Source organism: Acanthopagrus latus, chromosome 22, assembly GCF_904848185.1.
Source record: "Acanthopagrus latus isolate v.2019 chromosome 22, fAcaLat1.1, whole genome shotgun sequence".
NCBI lineage: Eukaryota > Metazoa > Chordata > Actinopteri > Spariformes > Sparidae > Acanthopagrus > Acanthopagrus latus.
The window spans coordinates 24,795,664-24,811,286 of NC_051060.1; the positions used below are offsets into that span (position 1 = coordinate 24,795,664).

Sequence of the window (15,623 nt, forward strand, 5' to 3'; positions counted from 1 at the left end):
TCTGCCCAGTAGCTTCCTGTTTTCAGACGCATGGCTCAAATGAAAGGAAACCGGCCGAACTCAGAATCACTCTCATCTTACAGTCCGACACACCAGCAGTGTTTCCAGAGATCGGACGGTTTGGAACAGGAATCCTTGAATGTGACACAGAGAGATTAGAAACAGTCTGATGTGATGAACACTGAAGTCTCACCAGTGAAAGTTGGCAGGAAGTCAGCACACACAGCTGACTGTCGCCATCTAGTGGTGGAGACGGTAAGTAAAAATACAAAGGGCTCCTTATTAATCTTACATCATTCCATACAGTTTCTGGTTGGTATCTTCTATATTAGATCTGAGGATGAGATTTGTTAAAAACATGAAATCTATCTGATGAATATGATCGTTCAAACAGATGTTTAACCGGGTCGGACTAGAACCAGGGCGCAGATTAAGGAAGTTTAAGTCAAACAATCCCAACGAACGTTCTCTACAGATCATTTTCTGTCCTCTCGACAGAATTAAATATTACATGGCACAACAGACACGGTAGATTTGTATAGTTCATAGATTTTATCAGCATTTATACAACAAGTACTCAGAACAACTTTAACAAGACTTCAAGACAATTTTCAGCCGTGTTTGTGGCAACAGAACCAAAACAAGCCACAAACTTTTAGTTTTTGCTCTGTTCGTCAAACAACTTGGAAAAAAAAAAAAACAATGTTTATTTTCAGATTCTGGAAAATAATTTACCAACTTGTTTGAACAAATGTAACGTCGGGATCATCAGATCAAATATTGACAAACTTGCCAGTTGAACACACACTTCTGTTAACACACCTGTGTCCAGGTGCCTTCATGTAACACCTTCAGTGTCGAAAAGACGTGATATCTTCTCCAGGTGAACAGTGAGAAGAGCCGACTGACAAGTTTTTAGACTAAGATTTTATTAATTTCAGTAATAAAAACAGATTGTAGAGCACATGTCATTGGGTCGTGGACTGCTGCTGCAAACACAGTGATGAAAAACAAAGTATTTGACTCACAAATCACCAAAACACAGTGAAAGATATTTAAATTACACAACTGTTCATGACTGTCAGCAGCAGAGAAGAATCAGCAGGTCGTGGCAGACGTCACTGTGAAGGATGTGACGGAACATTTATCAAAAACTTTAAATAAAAAAGCAGAAGGAGAACTTCCATGCAGAGCCCCACAGACACTCAGCTTCTGGGGCGGATGCTAATATTGAGATTAAAGATGTGAGAACGTCGATATATAAAACATACAAAATGTTTTTCAATGATTCCTCAAATGTGGTCAAACACTCGACAGATACATATCTAACAGTTCAGTCTCTCTTCATCACACAGGCGGACACGCTGTAATTTCTCCGATGTCCTCGAGCTCGATGACGTCCTCGTTCTCAGGCGGGACGTTCGGCTCTGCAGGTTTGTCCTCTGCGAACTTTTTCACTTTGGTGTCTTTGAGTATGTGTGAGACGAGCCGCTCGTAAAACCACTCGAGGTCCTGCGGGTCCTCCGGCCAGGTGACGTACTCCTTCCTCTGGACGAACGTTCTGACTGCGTTGTACTTCATCAGCTGGTAGTGAGGCACCTTCGGTTACATTTCAGAGATACAGGTCAGTGGTGAAGGCCGACAACTTTAATTATTTAAACTATTAAGAATGAAAATTCAGTATCATCTGCACAGCAACAGTTTTCTGCCACATTTAAACCACTGAAGATTAAATCTGTGTGAAGCCTGATATCTACTGAGCTGCTGGTAATAAACTGCCCATTAGGACGTGATCGTTGGAGCAACTCGTTCTTTCACTCGCCAGCAACAGATGGAATGAATTTATGAATCTTCACATGCAGTTACTTATTCCTCCAAGGTGCTGTTTGTAAGAGAAACTGATGTATGAGTCTTGTCCCCAAACATAGACACAATTTAACACATGCAAATAAATATGACATTTTAGCAAACATCAGAGAATGAATGAAAACATTCAGGGAAGCTCAACACACCTTTCCTACCACCAACATAATCAGGACATTTGTCAGCTCCTCCAGCATCCGGCACTGGGCGAGACTGAACGCCTCCAAGCACCAACCGTCTGGAAAAAAGAATGACCTGATTAGTTTCTGTCGCCTCTTTAACATTTCAGTGTATCACGTGACTCCTGTACCTTCGAGGAACTCCTTGGAGACGACGCACACCGTCTTCCTGCTGCCCCAGATGGCGTCTCTGATGTTGGAAATATGATCGACGCCTGGCATGAAGTCTCTGGCCTCAAAACAACAGCGGAAGAGGTTCTCCTCTGAAAACTGATTATCCAGCCTCTTCAGCAGAGCCGCCTCCACCCACCTGTAGTCACTGTTGCTGAAACAGAAGAAGGCATCATACTGCAGATTGTCCACGGGAGGAATCGGTTTCGGGCCTTCGAGAACCCGACCAACGATCCTCTTGTAGATGATGAATATGCGCCCTCGGAGATGAGCGTAAACGATCCCACTTAAAATGACCATGACCACGACGAGAGTGGAGAAGATGAAGAGGGCAAACTTCAGGTTTTGGACGTCCTTTTCGTCGTCTTCCTCACACGGCTCGATGATCGTGGAGTAGTTCAGCAGAGGAAGGTTATGGAGAGCAGCTGGAAACTCACATCTGTACTCCTGAACGTGGATCAGGAAGGTTGTATTTGTCACATTTAGCCACTGCAGGAAGCTCTCCAGATGGCAGTCGCAGTGGAACCGATTTAACACAAGGTTGAGGAAGGTGAGAGACTGAAAAGTCGTGGGGTCCGGGGAGGCTAGGAAGTTGCCGGCGAGTCCCAGTCTTTTCAGACTGACCGGAAAGACGTCCGGCTGCAGATAGGTCAAGGCGTTAAAGGAAAGGTCCATCTCCTCGATGGACCTGAGACCTCTGAAGATTCCATCTGGGAGAATTGCGAGTGAGTTAAAGGCTATATTTAAACTAAGCAGGTTCTCTAGATGATCAAACAGGTCAAGGCACATTCCCTGCATCCAAATCATCTGCAGGGAACTGTCATGAAGATCCAGCACTCGCAAACTAGTATTATCGAGTGCTGAAGTGCTTGGTGAGCACCACTTGATGAAGTTGCCGCCGTAGAGTAAGTTCTGGAGATGGTTGAAATGAGATGCAATGACAAGAACATCCTCCAAGTTTGTTAATCTGTTTTCTGAGACATCGACATGGATGCTGTTCACGGCCAAGTCGGCGATACTATACAGCGAATTCAACTTATTGTCGGCCAGAAGAAGAAAATCTAAATTTGGCAGCGAAGCAGGAAACCCCAGGTCTCGGAGGGAGTTTCCTGTCAGATATAAAGCTCGTAATAAAGGAAGACCACTGAACGCTTTGTATCCCAGAACGCCGATGTGGTTGTAAGACAAGTCCAGCACCCTCAGGTCCGTCAGATTGGCGAATGTATCCGAACGTACTTCCCCGAGGAGGTTGGACGACAGGTTGAGCATTCGTAAATGTCCTTGAAGGCCATGGAAGGCGTTTCTTCTGATCTGATTGAGTTTGTTTTTGGAAATGTCAATAATTCTCACCACCTTGAGAGGATTAAAAACAGCCCTCTGCAGAGCAAATATCCAGCTATTAGACAGATCCAAATGGTCAACTGTGCTGTTGACGAGGCCCTCGAACGTGCTTTCATCTGGGTCAGGGAGGTTGTCGTGTGAGAAGCCTTTGCCCACATGTCCAGAGAATTTGAGATGAGTAACTGACGTCCCCTCTATTGCTTTGAAGAACTGACGCGATGAGTTTAAGTTGAATCCGTTGCCGGATAAGTCCAGAACCTCAAAGGTCATCTGTTTAAAGGGGTTCCCGCAGCTTCGCCAGTCAAAATCTCTACTATTCATTTTGAATAAGTGGTTAGAGGTCAAATTCAGGATTTGGAAGTGTTTTCCCTGGAAACCAGCGAGATCATCTTCACATAGTCTTTCGATCGGATTCAGTTTGAGGTTTAGCTTTCGCAAGTTTGTGAGTGCAGAGAAGAACCGTCCGGGTTGGAGTCTCACTATCTGGTTACCAAAGAGGTTGAGCTCTTCGAGCGACACCAGCGGTTCCAGATAGTTTTCAGACAATATGGAGGCATCCAGGTTGCAATGATCCATAAAAAGCTGCTGTAAATTGCTGAGTCCTTTAAATGCCTGCAGCTCCAACTGAAGGCCTAAGTTGTCTCCGAGGACCAGTCGCCTCAGGTTTCTCTGCATGAGGAAAGAATCGTTCCTTATGACGAGCGGCACATACTGCTTTCCAAGATCCAACTGCAGCAGCTGGTCGTAGCTTCTGAGCGAAGTGCTGTTGATTTCACTGATGTAGTTCATCTCCAGGAAGAGGTGGGTGATGGTGGGAGGAAGTGCTGGAACCCAGTAGTGGTGCTGCCAGGCACAGTTAGCTGCGAGGCCAGACAAAGTGCACGACTGGTAGCATGAGGATACCTGCAGGGGGGAAGACTGGATCACGTCTGTACACTGAAAAACAACAGAACTCTACAGTCGCAGGAATCGTGTGATATTTTAGGAAATCAGCTAATGTGCTTTCCTGCAGAGAGTCAGATGAGACGACAGATACCACAGAAGTTTAATACAAAGGACCGTGACAGCAGGTGTAACACATCGCTGTCTGCTTTATAACAGCCGAACCTGTAAACGTATCAACCAATCATGTGGCTGCACTCATGAACGTGTAAAGCTGAGATTCACATCAGTTCAGTCGTGGCTGCAGACTTCACAGAATCACCAGGAGAGTTTCTACGATTCAAACATTACAACATTAGATGAACAGACGGCGTCACGTCACACAAAGTCTGGAGCGAAAAGACGTTTGTGTCACGAAACACGGGAAAAACGACTAGTGCTAAAAAGTTTTTCCGTCCTTATTTCAGCACGCCATTTTTAAAGAAATCACATTCGACCCGTTTTGTCCTGGCGGAACTTGAAAGTCGGGTTCTGGTTCTCTCACCGTTCAGTCAGATAAAGTCCTGCCTGGTCTTGTTAGCTTGAAACTGTCGTAGCAAGGCTCGCCAAAGACCAGATAGCTTAGCTTAGCATGAAGACCCAAAACAGCATTGTTTGTCCTTTTGCTAATTCGGTTGATAAACAAGCTGCTAGCTGTTTCCTCCTGTCTTCATACTTTGTGCTAAGCTAAGCTAAGCTAAGCTAAGCTAAGCTATCACGCTGCTGGTATCAATCTTCTCAAATGACTCTCGCCAAGCAAATAAATGAGCAGATTTTTAAATCTGAATAATTACCTTTTTCCAAAAATATCAAACTCTTTCTTGAATTCTCAGATTATATTTAAGAAAAACAAAATTCATTTCTGGCCACTAATTGTTCAGTTTAGGAAATAAAAGGTACAACTGATCAGCTCAGAGATCAATAGTCTTCACATACCTGTAGGTATAAACCAGCAACGACCAAATGGAGAACCGGTGTCCACATTCTGTCCTCGCCCTGAAGAAACAAAGAACAAAGCTGAACTGTGACTGTTTACTCAGCAGGTTCATGGTTCACTGCTGCAGCGTCGCTGTCGCTCCGCGTCGTCTCAGACCTGATCAGGTCAATAACAAACCTGATCAGGTCAATAACAAACCTGATCAGGTCAATAACAAACCTGATCAGGTCAATAACAAACCTGATCAGGTCAATAACAAACCTGCTTTAAACAGCCGACATGTTTGCTGTGAGCTAATCAAATGTTTCATATGGTATCAGGGTTATTGCTTCCGATGCATCTGTTCCTGTCTATGTGCTCTGGTTCTACCTGCAGTGTTTAGAAAGCCTCCTGTATGACGTCACAGGGTTTAATTATCCCGACTTTAATAAGTTTTTACTGTAGCATTTATCTCCTAAAAACAGTATTTGTGAAAATAAAAATAAAAAAAGGCCTGGACCACATCAGACCTGGTCCAGATCAGAAACCACTGTAGACTCATGGAACCTGGACTACATCAGTCCAGAGGGGACAGACTCTTTAAAATACACTTTTAGATTTGTGAAACTTTTATTCTATTAGAAAAATTGCAAAAAATGCTTCTCTGCTTTGCAGACCAGGTCCAGGTCCAAAACCACTGGACTCGAACTCCTCGGCTCTGGACTGTAAACCAGTTACAGACCAGTTCTCTGTTTAATTAGATCTAATTTAATCTCCTTCTTATTCATTACGTTTTAATTACGTCCATGGAGAGGCTGAGAGGCTGAGCAGGCGCCCTGAAGGTTCCACTAAGCAGCCGTGGATCCGGACCCGGACGGGTCAGAACTCACACCTTATTAACCTCCGTGTGTCCGCAGCTCCGCAGTGAATATGTCGAGAGATCATCGAGCTGTGACCGTCCAGAACCTCCGGGTTCGGTCCACACAGACACACGGAGCGGCTCTGCTGCGGTGAAGGTGAGTCTTACCTGCAGGTGCTGTTCGGTGTTTCCGTGCGGGTCTGACTCGGTTCTACCTCCGTCCGACACTTTCTCACATGTTCCACTTTGTTTCCGTTCTGCAGACGCTGAAGAATGAAGCAACATCCCGAGTGAACAAATCTGAACTCGGCTTTCTTCACAGTTTCGCTTCAGTTGTTGCGCAACGTCCTCATATTGAGTTCTGCTTCACTGGGCAGCGGCACGAACCCAGAACCAGGAGAATTCTCTGTGATCCGACACAACAAATGGACCTGAAGGACGCCGAAGTAATGACGTCATAATGTCTGATTGTAAACAGCCTGACGTCACGTTCCATCAGGTCTGTCGGCCGCAGGACAAGATGACAACTTTTAAAACGCGTCTTCCCTGAGTGGAGGTTCGGACCAGGCTGCCCGACCTCCTCACTCACTTCCCTCCAGGCAGCTCCTTGTTTGTCCTGTCTGAGGACCCGTAGATCAGAGATTATAATCCTCTCCTCCAGTGGTGCTCAGCACTGTCAACATTCATTCATTCAAACTTTATTTAAAATCTCAGAAAATCCCTGAAGTCAGTCTCTTTTCATCCAGAGCCACAGTTAATGTACGAAAGAACAAATAAGACAAAGAGGAGCTGCTCACTGGTTTATATTGAATCTACCCTTTTATAAATAATATACATTATACTGCTGACACTGTACTGTAATGTGTCGTTTGGGGAGTTTAAATAATGTTCAGCAGGACCAGCTGACTGTGACTTCATGTCAGTAAGTATCTTTTCTTTGTGCTGTCGACAGTATTGAAGCGCACAGGACGGCTGTAGTTAACAACAGTCACAGTGGAGACTGACCGACATGTTGGACTGTTACAACTGGATCAAGTTTAAATGCACGTTGTGAAAAGTTCCGAGTGTTTGGACCTGCGACACTGAGAGCAGTTCAGAGCTGTTAGACTTCTGATGCTACTGAATCACATATTATATAATTAATACTTAATTATAATATATAAATATAATTATATTTCAACACACGATGAAACACTGTGAACACTTTCACATTTGTCGTTGACACTTGAAGCGATTAAACCACAGACTGAAAGATTTAACACAGGAAGTCAGGACACGAGTCGCCTTCAAAGTAAAAGTGATTAATCTAAACTAAAAAATGAATAAACAGCCTGAACTGAGTTTAGTTTCTACCTTTATTAGACAGTTACTGAGCGACCTGATGTGAGGAAGCAGGATTCTCTTTCCTGTGTTTATTTTAAAACCTGGTGGATGTTATAAAGTGTCTGCAGACACACAGAACATCATTTATCTAATAATAATGTCAGTCTGATGAAGCATCGTGTCTCTGACTGTCACCTGAGCTGCTGCTGCTGCTGCTGTGATGAAGCAGGTGAGTCAGAGATCCTGATGTGTGTTGACAGTTTCCTCCACACTTCACTGCTACAGCCGGTTATTGATTCACTATCACTGATCTATAAGTGCAGAGATCAATCACCTCTTTTCTGTCGTCGTCACCGGAGCTGCTGCTGTTCGAGCAAACATCTGCATCTCAGAGTGAAATGTGAGTTATTTTGTTTGTAATTTATATTGTTTTTATGTTTCTGCTGCTTTTTTTTTTTTACGTGTATTTAAAACTTATTTCCAACACATATTATAAAGTCTTACCACATATTTGTATCAGGATGACGTCAGTGGAGCTCCGGCCCTGATTTTAATGTAAATCATGTTTGTTTTTGTTTTGTTTGTTTTTGTACAATATTTGCATGATAACTGTTATATTATCATATTATTGAGTTCAGGTGTAAATGTGTAAGAATGTGTGTGTATTTGTGCTCATATGAACAAAGTGTTGGCTGATGGATCAGATGTGCAGATTAAAGGACCGTTCTGTGCAGTTTCATCTTGTTTTATGTGCTGCTTGTTTAACAGATGTGTCGGTTCGGTGTTTTGTCCACACGGTGGCGCAGTCAGCTCGTCTGCAGCGACACTGAGCGACCAGAAGAAGGAGACACACGCGTTCATTCACATTTTTATCGTTCAAAACAAACTTTAAACAAACTTTCTAAAAAACAAAGTTCTCTGTCATTGTGTTATTACATTGCTGTGTGAGCTGAGCTGCAGATGAAACCAGTCCTCCATCATGACCTTCATGTTTCTGTGGTGAGTGTAAAGTGTCTGTTGTTATTGTGTCGCTGTTCAGTTTTACATCCTTCCGAACCCGTCCGGTACAGTCTGTGTAGACCCGCTGACGAGGCTTGTCCTGTACATTCACACGTCGCGCTCCAGCCGTCTCTCTCTCGGCCGCTTCAGGTGTCACTCGTCACGTGCCGTAGTCCGTGCGCCTCGTCGCCTCGAGTCTTGAGCGCATCGGCGCTCTCCGTCTTCCCTCTGCCGCAGAGGATGCGCTGAGCCAGAAACACCACCAGCACGATGAAGAAGACGGTGCAGAGGACGATGCCCACCAGACCCCCCACTGTCACGGCGGAGGGCTGCCTCGTTGGCTCTGGATGTGGCACAGCTGATGTCTCGGGGATGTCCGGTGTCGGGGTCGCTCCGGACCCGTCCAAGTCCGCGTCATCGTCGCTTTTTACGCATCTGTACTTGCTGACTAGTGTAAACCCCCGAGAGCACGAGCACACGTAGCTGCCAAATGTGTTCTCACAAGCTTGATCACAATAATAGGAATTGCACTCGTCTATGTCAACGCAGAACGTCACATCGCCCCTCTCCTCTGATACATATCCCACGGGACAGAAGCACTGGTACCGGTCGTTCGGGTCGCACTCTGCGGGGCATTCCTGTTTCCCGCAGTGAAGTCTGCACTTATTCGGTGAGTGTGGGTCCTCTCTGTATCCCTCAAAGCAGGAGCATTTGTAGCTGCCGACGGTGTTGGTGCAGATGTGCTCACACGGAGCGGATATGCACTCGTCGTCGTCGACGCACTGCGCGCCGCTCAGACTGTATCCGTCCTGGCAGACGCACCGAAATCCTCCGGGTGTGTTGACGCATTTGAAGCTCCCCGGGGGACACTGCCGCTCGTCCTTGCAGTCGTTGTAGTCCACGCACGACCTGCCGTCCTCCGCCAGGTTAAAGCCGTGGTCACACATACACGCCCAGGAGTCCCCCTTCTTGTAGCAGGCGTGTGCGCAGCCCAGCGGGAGGCACGGGTCCTCTGTGGCCTCCTCGCAGGTGACTTTGTTTGCGGGGTTGATGATCTGGCCCGGCGGGCAGTAGCAGGAGGGCTCCTTGTCGGGGTTTGTTGCGCATTTGTACTCACACCCGCCCTTGTGTACCTCGCAGGTCCAGGGCGCCTTCAGCCACTGCTCCGCGAAGCACACGTATGTAGTCTCCGCTGGCATCCTGATGGCCGTGGTTCCAGGGGGCAAGGACAGCAGATCCTCCCCTCCGAACCCCATTGGGGTCCGGTAGATCACAGACTCGCCCTCTGCAGCCGGTAGACTTTTGCACGCATCACTGAATCTGTTCTCGCAGAGGAACCCGGCTGCATGCTGGGCGCACGGCTCCCGGGTCCACCGAAACTCGTCCGCTTGGGAAACGGAGACGCAGCGGCCGGAGGAGCAGCTGCTGTCGAAAGGTGACGCCCAGTTGAAGAAGTCACTCTCGCTGTCTTTGGTGACCCACTCGAAGCCGTTCAGCGCGGCAGCAGCGTCGGGGCATCTGCCTGTCAGATGTAAACCGATCCAGAACCGGCCCGTAAAGTTTCCCAACAAGATATTCAGAACATCATGGGACACGGACGAGCGCACTGTCATCAAGTGTCCTCCCAGATCTCCACACTGACTCCGCGCGGTTTCATAATCGCAGGGATCTTGGAACACAGTGAAACACTGGCTCCCGATGCAGTACCCGCCACTCGGCTCCGTCCCGCCGGTTCTTCCCATCAGGAGGGTCCACCAGACGACACACAGTCCCGCGACAGCCTTCATGTTTCAGCCTCGGTCGTGTCTGTTTAGTCCGTTGGCTTTTGTTGTGGGAGAAAATGTTTTGCGCTTATTTATAACCCTCCAGCTCCATGTCAGTGCCCCGGCAGAGGAAGGAAGCAGTTTAATCAGCCTCCAGAAAGTTTCTCCTCTGCAGGCGGACCACATCCCCAACAATTACGCTCGGTTGTTACGCACGAACGCAAAGACGCCGCGCGCACGCAAGGGGGCTCTACCCAACGCCCCCTGCCCGCAGAAGCCCCTCCCAACTCCCCTCTGCACAAAACACCAGGCTGAATAAGTCGTTTACACGTGATCGCCCTTTAAATCCCAATTCTCCCTGAAGCGACGCTCACACGCTGACAGTTAAAGGACATTTCCAACACATTTTGTTTTAGACAGAGCTCACATGTGAAATAAGACAAAAGAAGGTCAAGAATATTTGGACAAATGTTTCTTCTTTATTAACTTTATTAAAGTGTTCAGCTTCTTTTCCTCGCACCTACTTTGTATTAACAGTTTCTCAGGCGCTGTGACACCGACACACATGGTTGTTCCAGCAGTGCACAGCTGAATGTGTGCAGTAGCATAAATACTGCGGTACATTTATAAACAAGCACAAACTATGCAGGTCCAGTGTGGAGAAGAGGAAGAACCAAAGTTTCACAGGAAGCAGCAAAGTACAATGAACCAAAAAAAACTAAAAACAAAACTTGATATGTCAGAAACCAGTTATGTAAAAATATCTGACGTGAACACAGAGACCAGAGAAAAACAAAGAAAGACAATAAAACACAATAACACGTCTACAACTTTTAGTCTTTTCATTTTTCACTCAGCAGAGACAACAAACGGTCAACAGGTGGGAGCTCGACTGTCGAACAGACTCGTGGTGAGTCAGATGTTTTCACAGACGTCGACCGGAGCAGCAGCTTTACATTCATGTGTAGTTAGAAGCAGCAGGAGAGGTAACCACAGAGCGAGGAGGGAACCTCAGGGTTATCAGCAAACATGGCATCACATTACATTTCTAACATTCTACATTCAACAGAACCAAGATGGTTCTGTCTGCTGTTATCTGCAGTGTCAGCATCTCACAATCAGCTCAGCTCCTAAATCAGGTCCTGCAGAGTCACGAGTCAGCGTTCAGGAGCAACAGAACTCCGACTTTGTCTCCAAAAGTAAGAAACAAACACGCGAGACATTTCAGAATGTGTGTTTGTCACTTTGGGATGATGTGGGTCAGGTTCTGGCACATGAGCTCTGGATCAGAACCAGCGCTGAGGACTCTGAGGTCATTAAAATAAGCAGTTCTATATGATTAATAATGAAACACTTACAGTCAGTTACATGAAATTCAATAGTTGTTTCACTGTTAAACAATGAAATTCATCAAACTCTTCATGAGCGGCTGCTTATTGGAATGTTGCAGTTGATGTTTATAATACAGTAAACGGTGAATAAATCCTGTGTAGTTCATGTACAAACATTATTTGGACCTCAGTACTTCTCAGATTCTGAGTACGGCCCGGATCAAAACAGTTCCTATGGCAACAGATACATCCCAAAAACAAACAGTGGTTTGCATCAGAAGTAGATTTACATGATGTCATAAACCCAAAAAAAAATTAATTACATGAGCAGGAATCAGTCAGGGTGAGTCAGTGTGGCTGCGTGACTGACACACACACACACACACACACACACACACACACACACACACACACACACACACACACACACACACACCCCATCAGGGCGGCGACACGAAACGTTTAAATGTAATTAACAAGAAAATACAAAAAACTTTTTTTTCTGGTTACAATATGCAGCGTTTTACAACCTTTATGTGGAAATGTTACTTCACTCACAGACTGCTGGATGGAAAGACATTTTGTTTTCTACACACAACTTTACTACAGTGTAATAACTGTAATAAAGTGTGATTACAGTAATAACAGTGTGATAACCTAATAACAGTGTGATTACAATGTGACTACAGTGTAATAACAGTGTGATTACAATGTGACTACAGTGTAATAACAGTGTGATTACAATGTGACTACAGTGTAATAACAGTGTGATTACAATGTGACTACAGTGTAATAACAGTGTGATTACAATGTGACTACAGTGTGATTACAATGTGACTACAGTGTAATAACAGTGTGATTACAATGTGACTACAGTGTAATAACAGTGTGATTACAGTAATAACAGTTTGATAACAGTTTGATAACAGTAATAACAGTGTGATTACAGTAATAACAGTTTGATAACAGTGTGATTACAGAAATAATAGTGTGATAACGTAATAACGGTATGATTTTAGTGTGATTAATGTAATAACAGTGTGATTACAATGTGACTACAGTGTAATAACAGTGTGATTACTGTAATAACAGTGTAATAATGTAATAACAGTATGATTCAGTGTGATTACTGTAATAACAATGTGGTTACAGTGTGATAACCGTAATAACAGTGTGATAACTGTAATAACAGTGTGAAAACCGTAATAACAGTGTGATAACCGTAATAACAGTGTGATTACTGTGATAACAGTGTGTTTACAGTGTAATAACAGTGTGATAACAGTGTGATTACAGTGTGATTAGTGTGTTTACAGTGTAATAACAGTGTGATAACAGTGTGATTACAGTGTGTTTACAGTGTGATAACAGTGTAATAACAGTGTGATAACAGTGTAATAACAGTGTGACAACACTGTGTCACTGTTTCCGTCCTTGCTCAGCTCTTTTCTAACAGAGCTTTGATTTTTTTAAAGACAACATTGTGAGATCAGCAAATATCGTAACCAAAGAATCAATATGATAAAACTTGAGATTTACAACAGCTGATAATTTAGGGGTCATATCGGAGAGATGTCAGATCAGTGCTCGTTACCAACAAGGCTGATAGCTGTAAGGCAAATACAACAGTCCCGTGTAGAAAAGTTCAGTACATGAAGAAAGCATTAAGATGTTTTCCTATAGCATACAGCATATCTTCATTGAATATGCTTCCACTACTACAACCCTTCACAGCAGGTGGTCACTCGCTGCCTTTAAAGATAAACAGTTTCCCATTCAGACCGTCAGTGGATAAAGATGCAGCACTGTGTATCTGACGGCTGTGAGCAGACGAGCACTGTGACATGAGAAGACGGTCAGAGGTGTGTCATTAAAGGATTTGTGAGTCCGTCTTTGAGGATTTGTCGAAGGATAACCTCTTGTACGTCTCTGTGGTCACCTGCTGCAGATAGAAGATATCGATGTTCTGATGTTTCAGGGGGGAGAGCTCAAACTTGCTGCAGCGTTTGGACATGTTGAGGACCAGGAGGATCAGCATCCCGCCACACAGCAGCCCGAACATGAAGATACCCATGGCGCTGCCGGCCTTGATGTAGGCAGGTACTGAGGCTGGGTCGGTGCTGGTCTCTGTGGGCTTCACAACAGCTGAGCCGGATCCATCATAGTCCTCCGGGTCTTCAGTCCGTACACACTTGTACCCTCTGAGCAGCTCGTAGCCCTCATGGCACAAACACTTGTAGCTACCTAAGGAGTTCACACACTGGTGGTCACAGTGCCCATGCAGACACTCATCTATGTCACTACAGACCGCTGTGTTGTTCACTATGTCCAGGATGTAACCGTGAGGACAGTTACAGCTCTGCATGTCTGCATCGTCACTCTCAGTGTTTCTGTCGCATATGGCCGGACAGTCTCTCTCTGCGCAATGCATCTCACACTTGGTGGGATCTTTGTCGGACACTCTGAATCCATCATTGCACACACACTGAAACACACCAGCTATTTTCAAACAATTCATGTGCTCACACTTCCCACAGATGGAAACGTCCACACACACTCCATCCTCTGAGTCGAAGCCCTCTCTGCACACACACTGGAAGCTGCCCTGTGTGTTGACACACTGCTCCCCCTCACCTGTACACGGGTCCTCTTCTTCACACTCATCCACGTCCACACAGCTCTTCTGGTCCTGCGCCGGTCTGTAGCCGATGCTGCACTCTGGCACGGACGCGTCGCCATCCTGTTGGCTCCCCTGCGTGCTGCTGGCGGGCGAATCTGCGCCGCAGGTGAGTTTGTTGGGATGGAGGGATTCTCCCGCGGGACAGACGCAGATGTGTCGTTTGTTTCTTTCCGTCGAGGTGCAGTTGCGCTCGCAGCCGCCATTCAGCACCTCACAGGCCCAGGGAGCTGCTGTCCAATTCCCCGAGAAACACAAATGCTTCGAGTCCAGATATCCACCGCCGACCTTCCCAGTCACAGCTATTGTTGCCTGTGGAAACGTTTCGGAGTCAAAAACCTCGAAGCCATGGTACGCCTGGTACTTCACCTGTGCGCCTCCACCTGGCTGATAGGGACTGCAGGGCTCCGTGAGTGAGAGTTGGCACAGATATCCGCTCAGACTCTCACTGCACAGCCCCGACGACACCTCCGTGTTCTCTCCCTCAGTCACGGACACGGAGGAGCAGTTCTGGAGACGTGCCGAGGCTTCCTCTGTCGCCCTGCCGGTGCCGCGCAGCTCCAGCCAGAATCTCCCGCTGAAGCCGCGGGGCAGAGCCGCCAGCAGGTTCTCCAAGTCCGGCTGACTGTACGTGAATAACTGTCCACCCGAGCTTTTGCAGCCTTCCTGTGCGCCTTTAAAGTCCTCGGGCTTCTGGAAAAGCGCAAAACACTGATTCCCGGCGCAGCGTCCGTACTGACAGAGGACCGTTTCCTCCAGCGCGCTCAGCAAAACCCCGCAAACAAGCAGCGCGTTTCTAACAGCAGTCATGGTGTCGACGTTAGGCTGAATAAACCTCTGAGCTCGACGATCCGAAGTTGTTAAAGCGACTGAAAGCTGGACAGTTATAAAGGCCTCACACCGGAGCACTTTGCTTTTTTTGCGTCGGGCAGGAGAGGAAGGAAGTCCCGCCGCTGCCAGCGGTGCAACCCGGCCTGATTACTCAACACCCCCCCGTCCAGAAACCCTTATCTCAAAGCGAACGGCCCATCAGAACACACACACACACACACACACACACACACACACACACACACACACACACACACACACACACACACACACACACTTTTAATAAGAGGAGGATGAAGAAATATCCCACAATCCTCCTGTGAGCGACCCCGCGGGATACTCCAGTTAAAGTCTCGGGATAATTCTGACTCTCAGATTAATTAAATTTATTAACAAGACTGACACTTTATAACACCTGTAATTAACAGATGCTGAATGTAAACATCACA

At 46.2% G+C, this 15,623-nt stretch overlaps 3 protein-coding genes across 6 annotated transcripts; all 3 read right to left on the reverse strand.

The window, feature by feature from the left end:
* Nucleotides 1–545: 545 nt before the first annotated feature.
* tlr5a (toll-like receptor 5a) lies at nt 546–8,287 on the reverse strand. 4 transcript variants are annotated; one of them, XM_037086862.1, is made up of 5 exons: nt 6,419–8,287; nt 5,412–5,471; nt 2,174–4,457; nt 2,013–2,101; nt 546–1,599 (listed from the first exon to the last, which is right to left on the reverse strand). In XM_037086862.1, exons 1-5 carry the CDS (start codon nt 6,533–6,535, stop codon nt 1,348–1,350), a joined length of 2,802 nt encoding a protein of 933 aa, XP_036942757.1. In that variant the 5' UTR covers nt 6,536–8,287; the 3' UTR covers nt 546–1,347. The 4 variants fall into 4 exon arrangements, with proteins under 4 accessions (XP_036942757.1, XP_036942756.1, XP_036942759.1 ...); XM_037086861.1 differs by having other exon boundaries at nt 2,174–4,472; XM_037086864.1 differs by lacking the exon at nt 6,419–8,287 and adding an exon at nt 6,183–6,401.
* Nucleotides 8,288–8,429: 142 nt separating this feature from the next.
* On the reverse strand, nt 8,430–10,535 carry thbd (thrombomodulin). The gene has a single exon (XM_037086890.1). It carries the CDS (start codon nt 10,357–10,359, stop codon nt 8,719–8,721), a length of 1,641 nt encoding a protein of 546 aa, XP_036942785.1. The 5' UTR covers nt 10,360–10,535; the 3' UTR covers nt 8,430–8,718.
* A 257-nt stretch (nt 10,536–10,792) lies between these two features.
* Nucleotides 10,793–15,302, reverse strand: LOC119012765 (thrombomodulin-like). Its single transcript, XM_037086891.1, has one exon. It carries the CDS (start codon nt 15,151–15,153, stop codon nt 13,537–13,539), a length of 1,617 nt encoding a protein of 538 aa, XP_036942786.1. The 5' UTR covers nt 15,154–15,302; the 3' UTR covers nt 10,793–13,536.
* Nucleotides 15,303–15,623: the final 321 nt, after the last annotated feature.

Excerpts from the sequence above, each read along its gene's own strand:
- tlr5a (XM_037086861.1), bottom strand. The coding sequence starts at position 6,535 with ATGTTGCTTCATTCTTCAGCGTCTGCAGAACGGAAACAAAGTGGAACA. Across the intron at positions 5,472-6,418 it reads ACACCGAACAGCACCTGCAG|GGCGAGGACAGAATGTGGAC; the intron begins GTAAGACTCACC and ends TTGTTTCTTCAG. Across the intron at positions 2,102-2,173 it reads CTCCAAGGAGTTCCTCGAAG|ACGGTTGGTGCTTGGAGGCG; the intron begins GTACAGGAGTCA and ends TCTTTTTTCCAG.
- thbd (XM_037086890.1), bottom strand. The coding sequence starts at position 10,359 with ATGAAGGCTGTCGCGGGACTGTGTGTCGTCTGGTGGACCCTCCTGATG.
- LOC119012765 (XM_037086891.1), bottom strand. The coding sequence starts at position 15,153 with ATGACTGCTGTTAGAAACGCGCTGCTTGTTTGCGGGGTTTTGCTGAGC.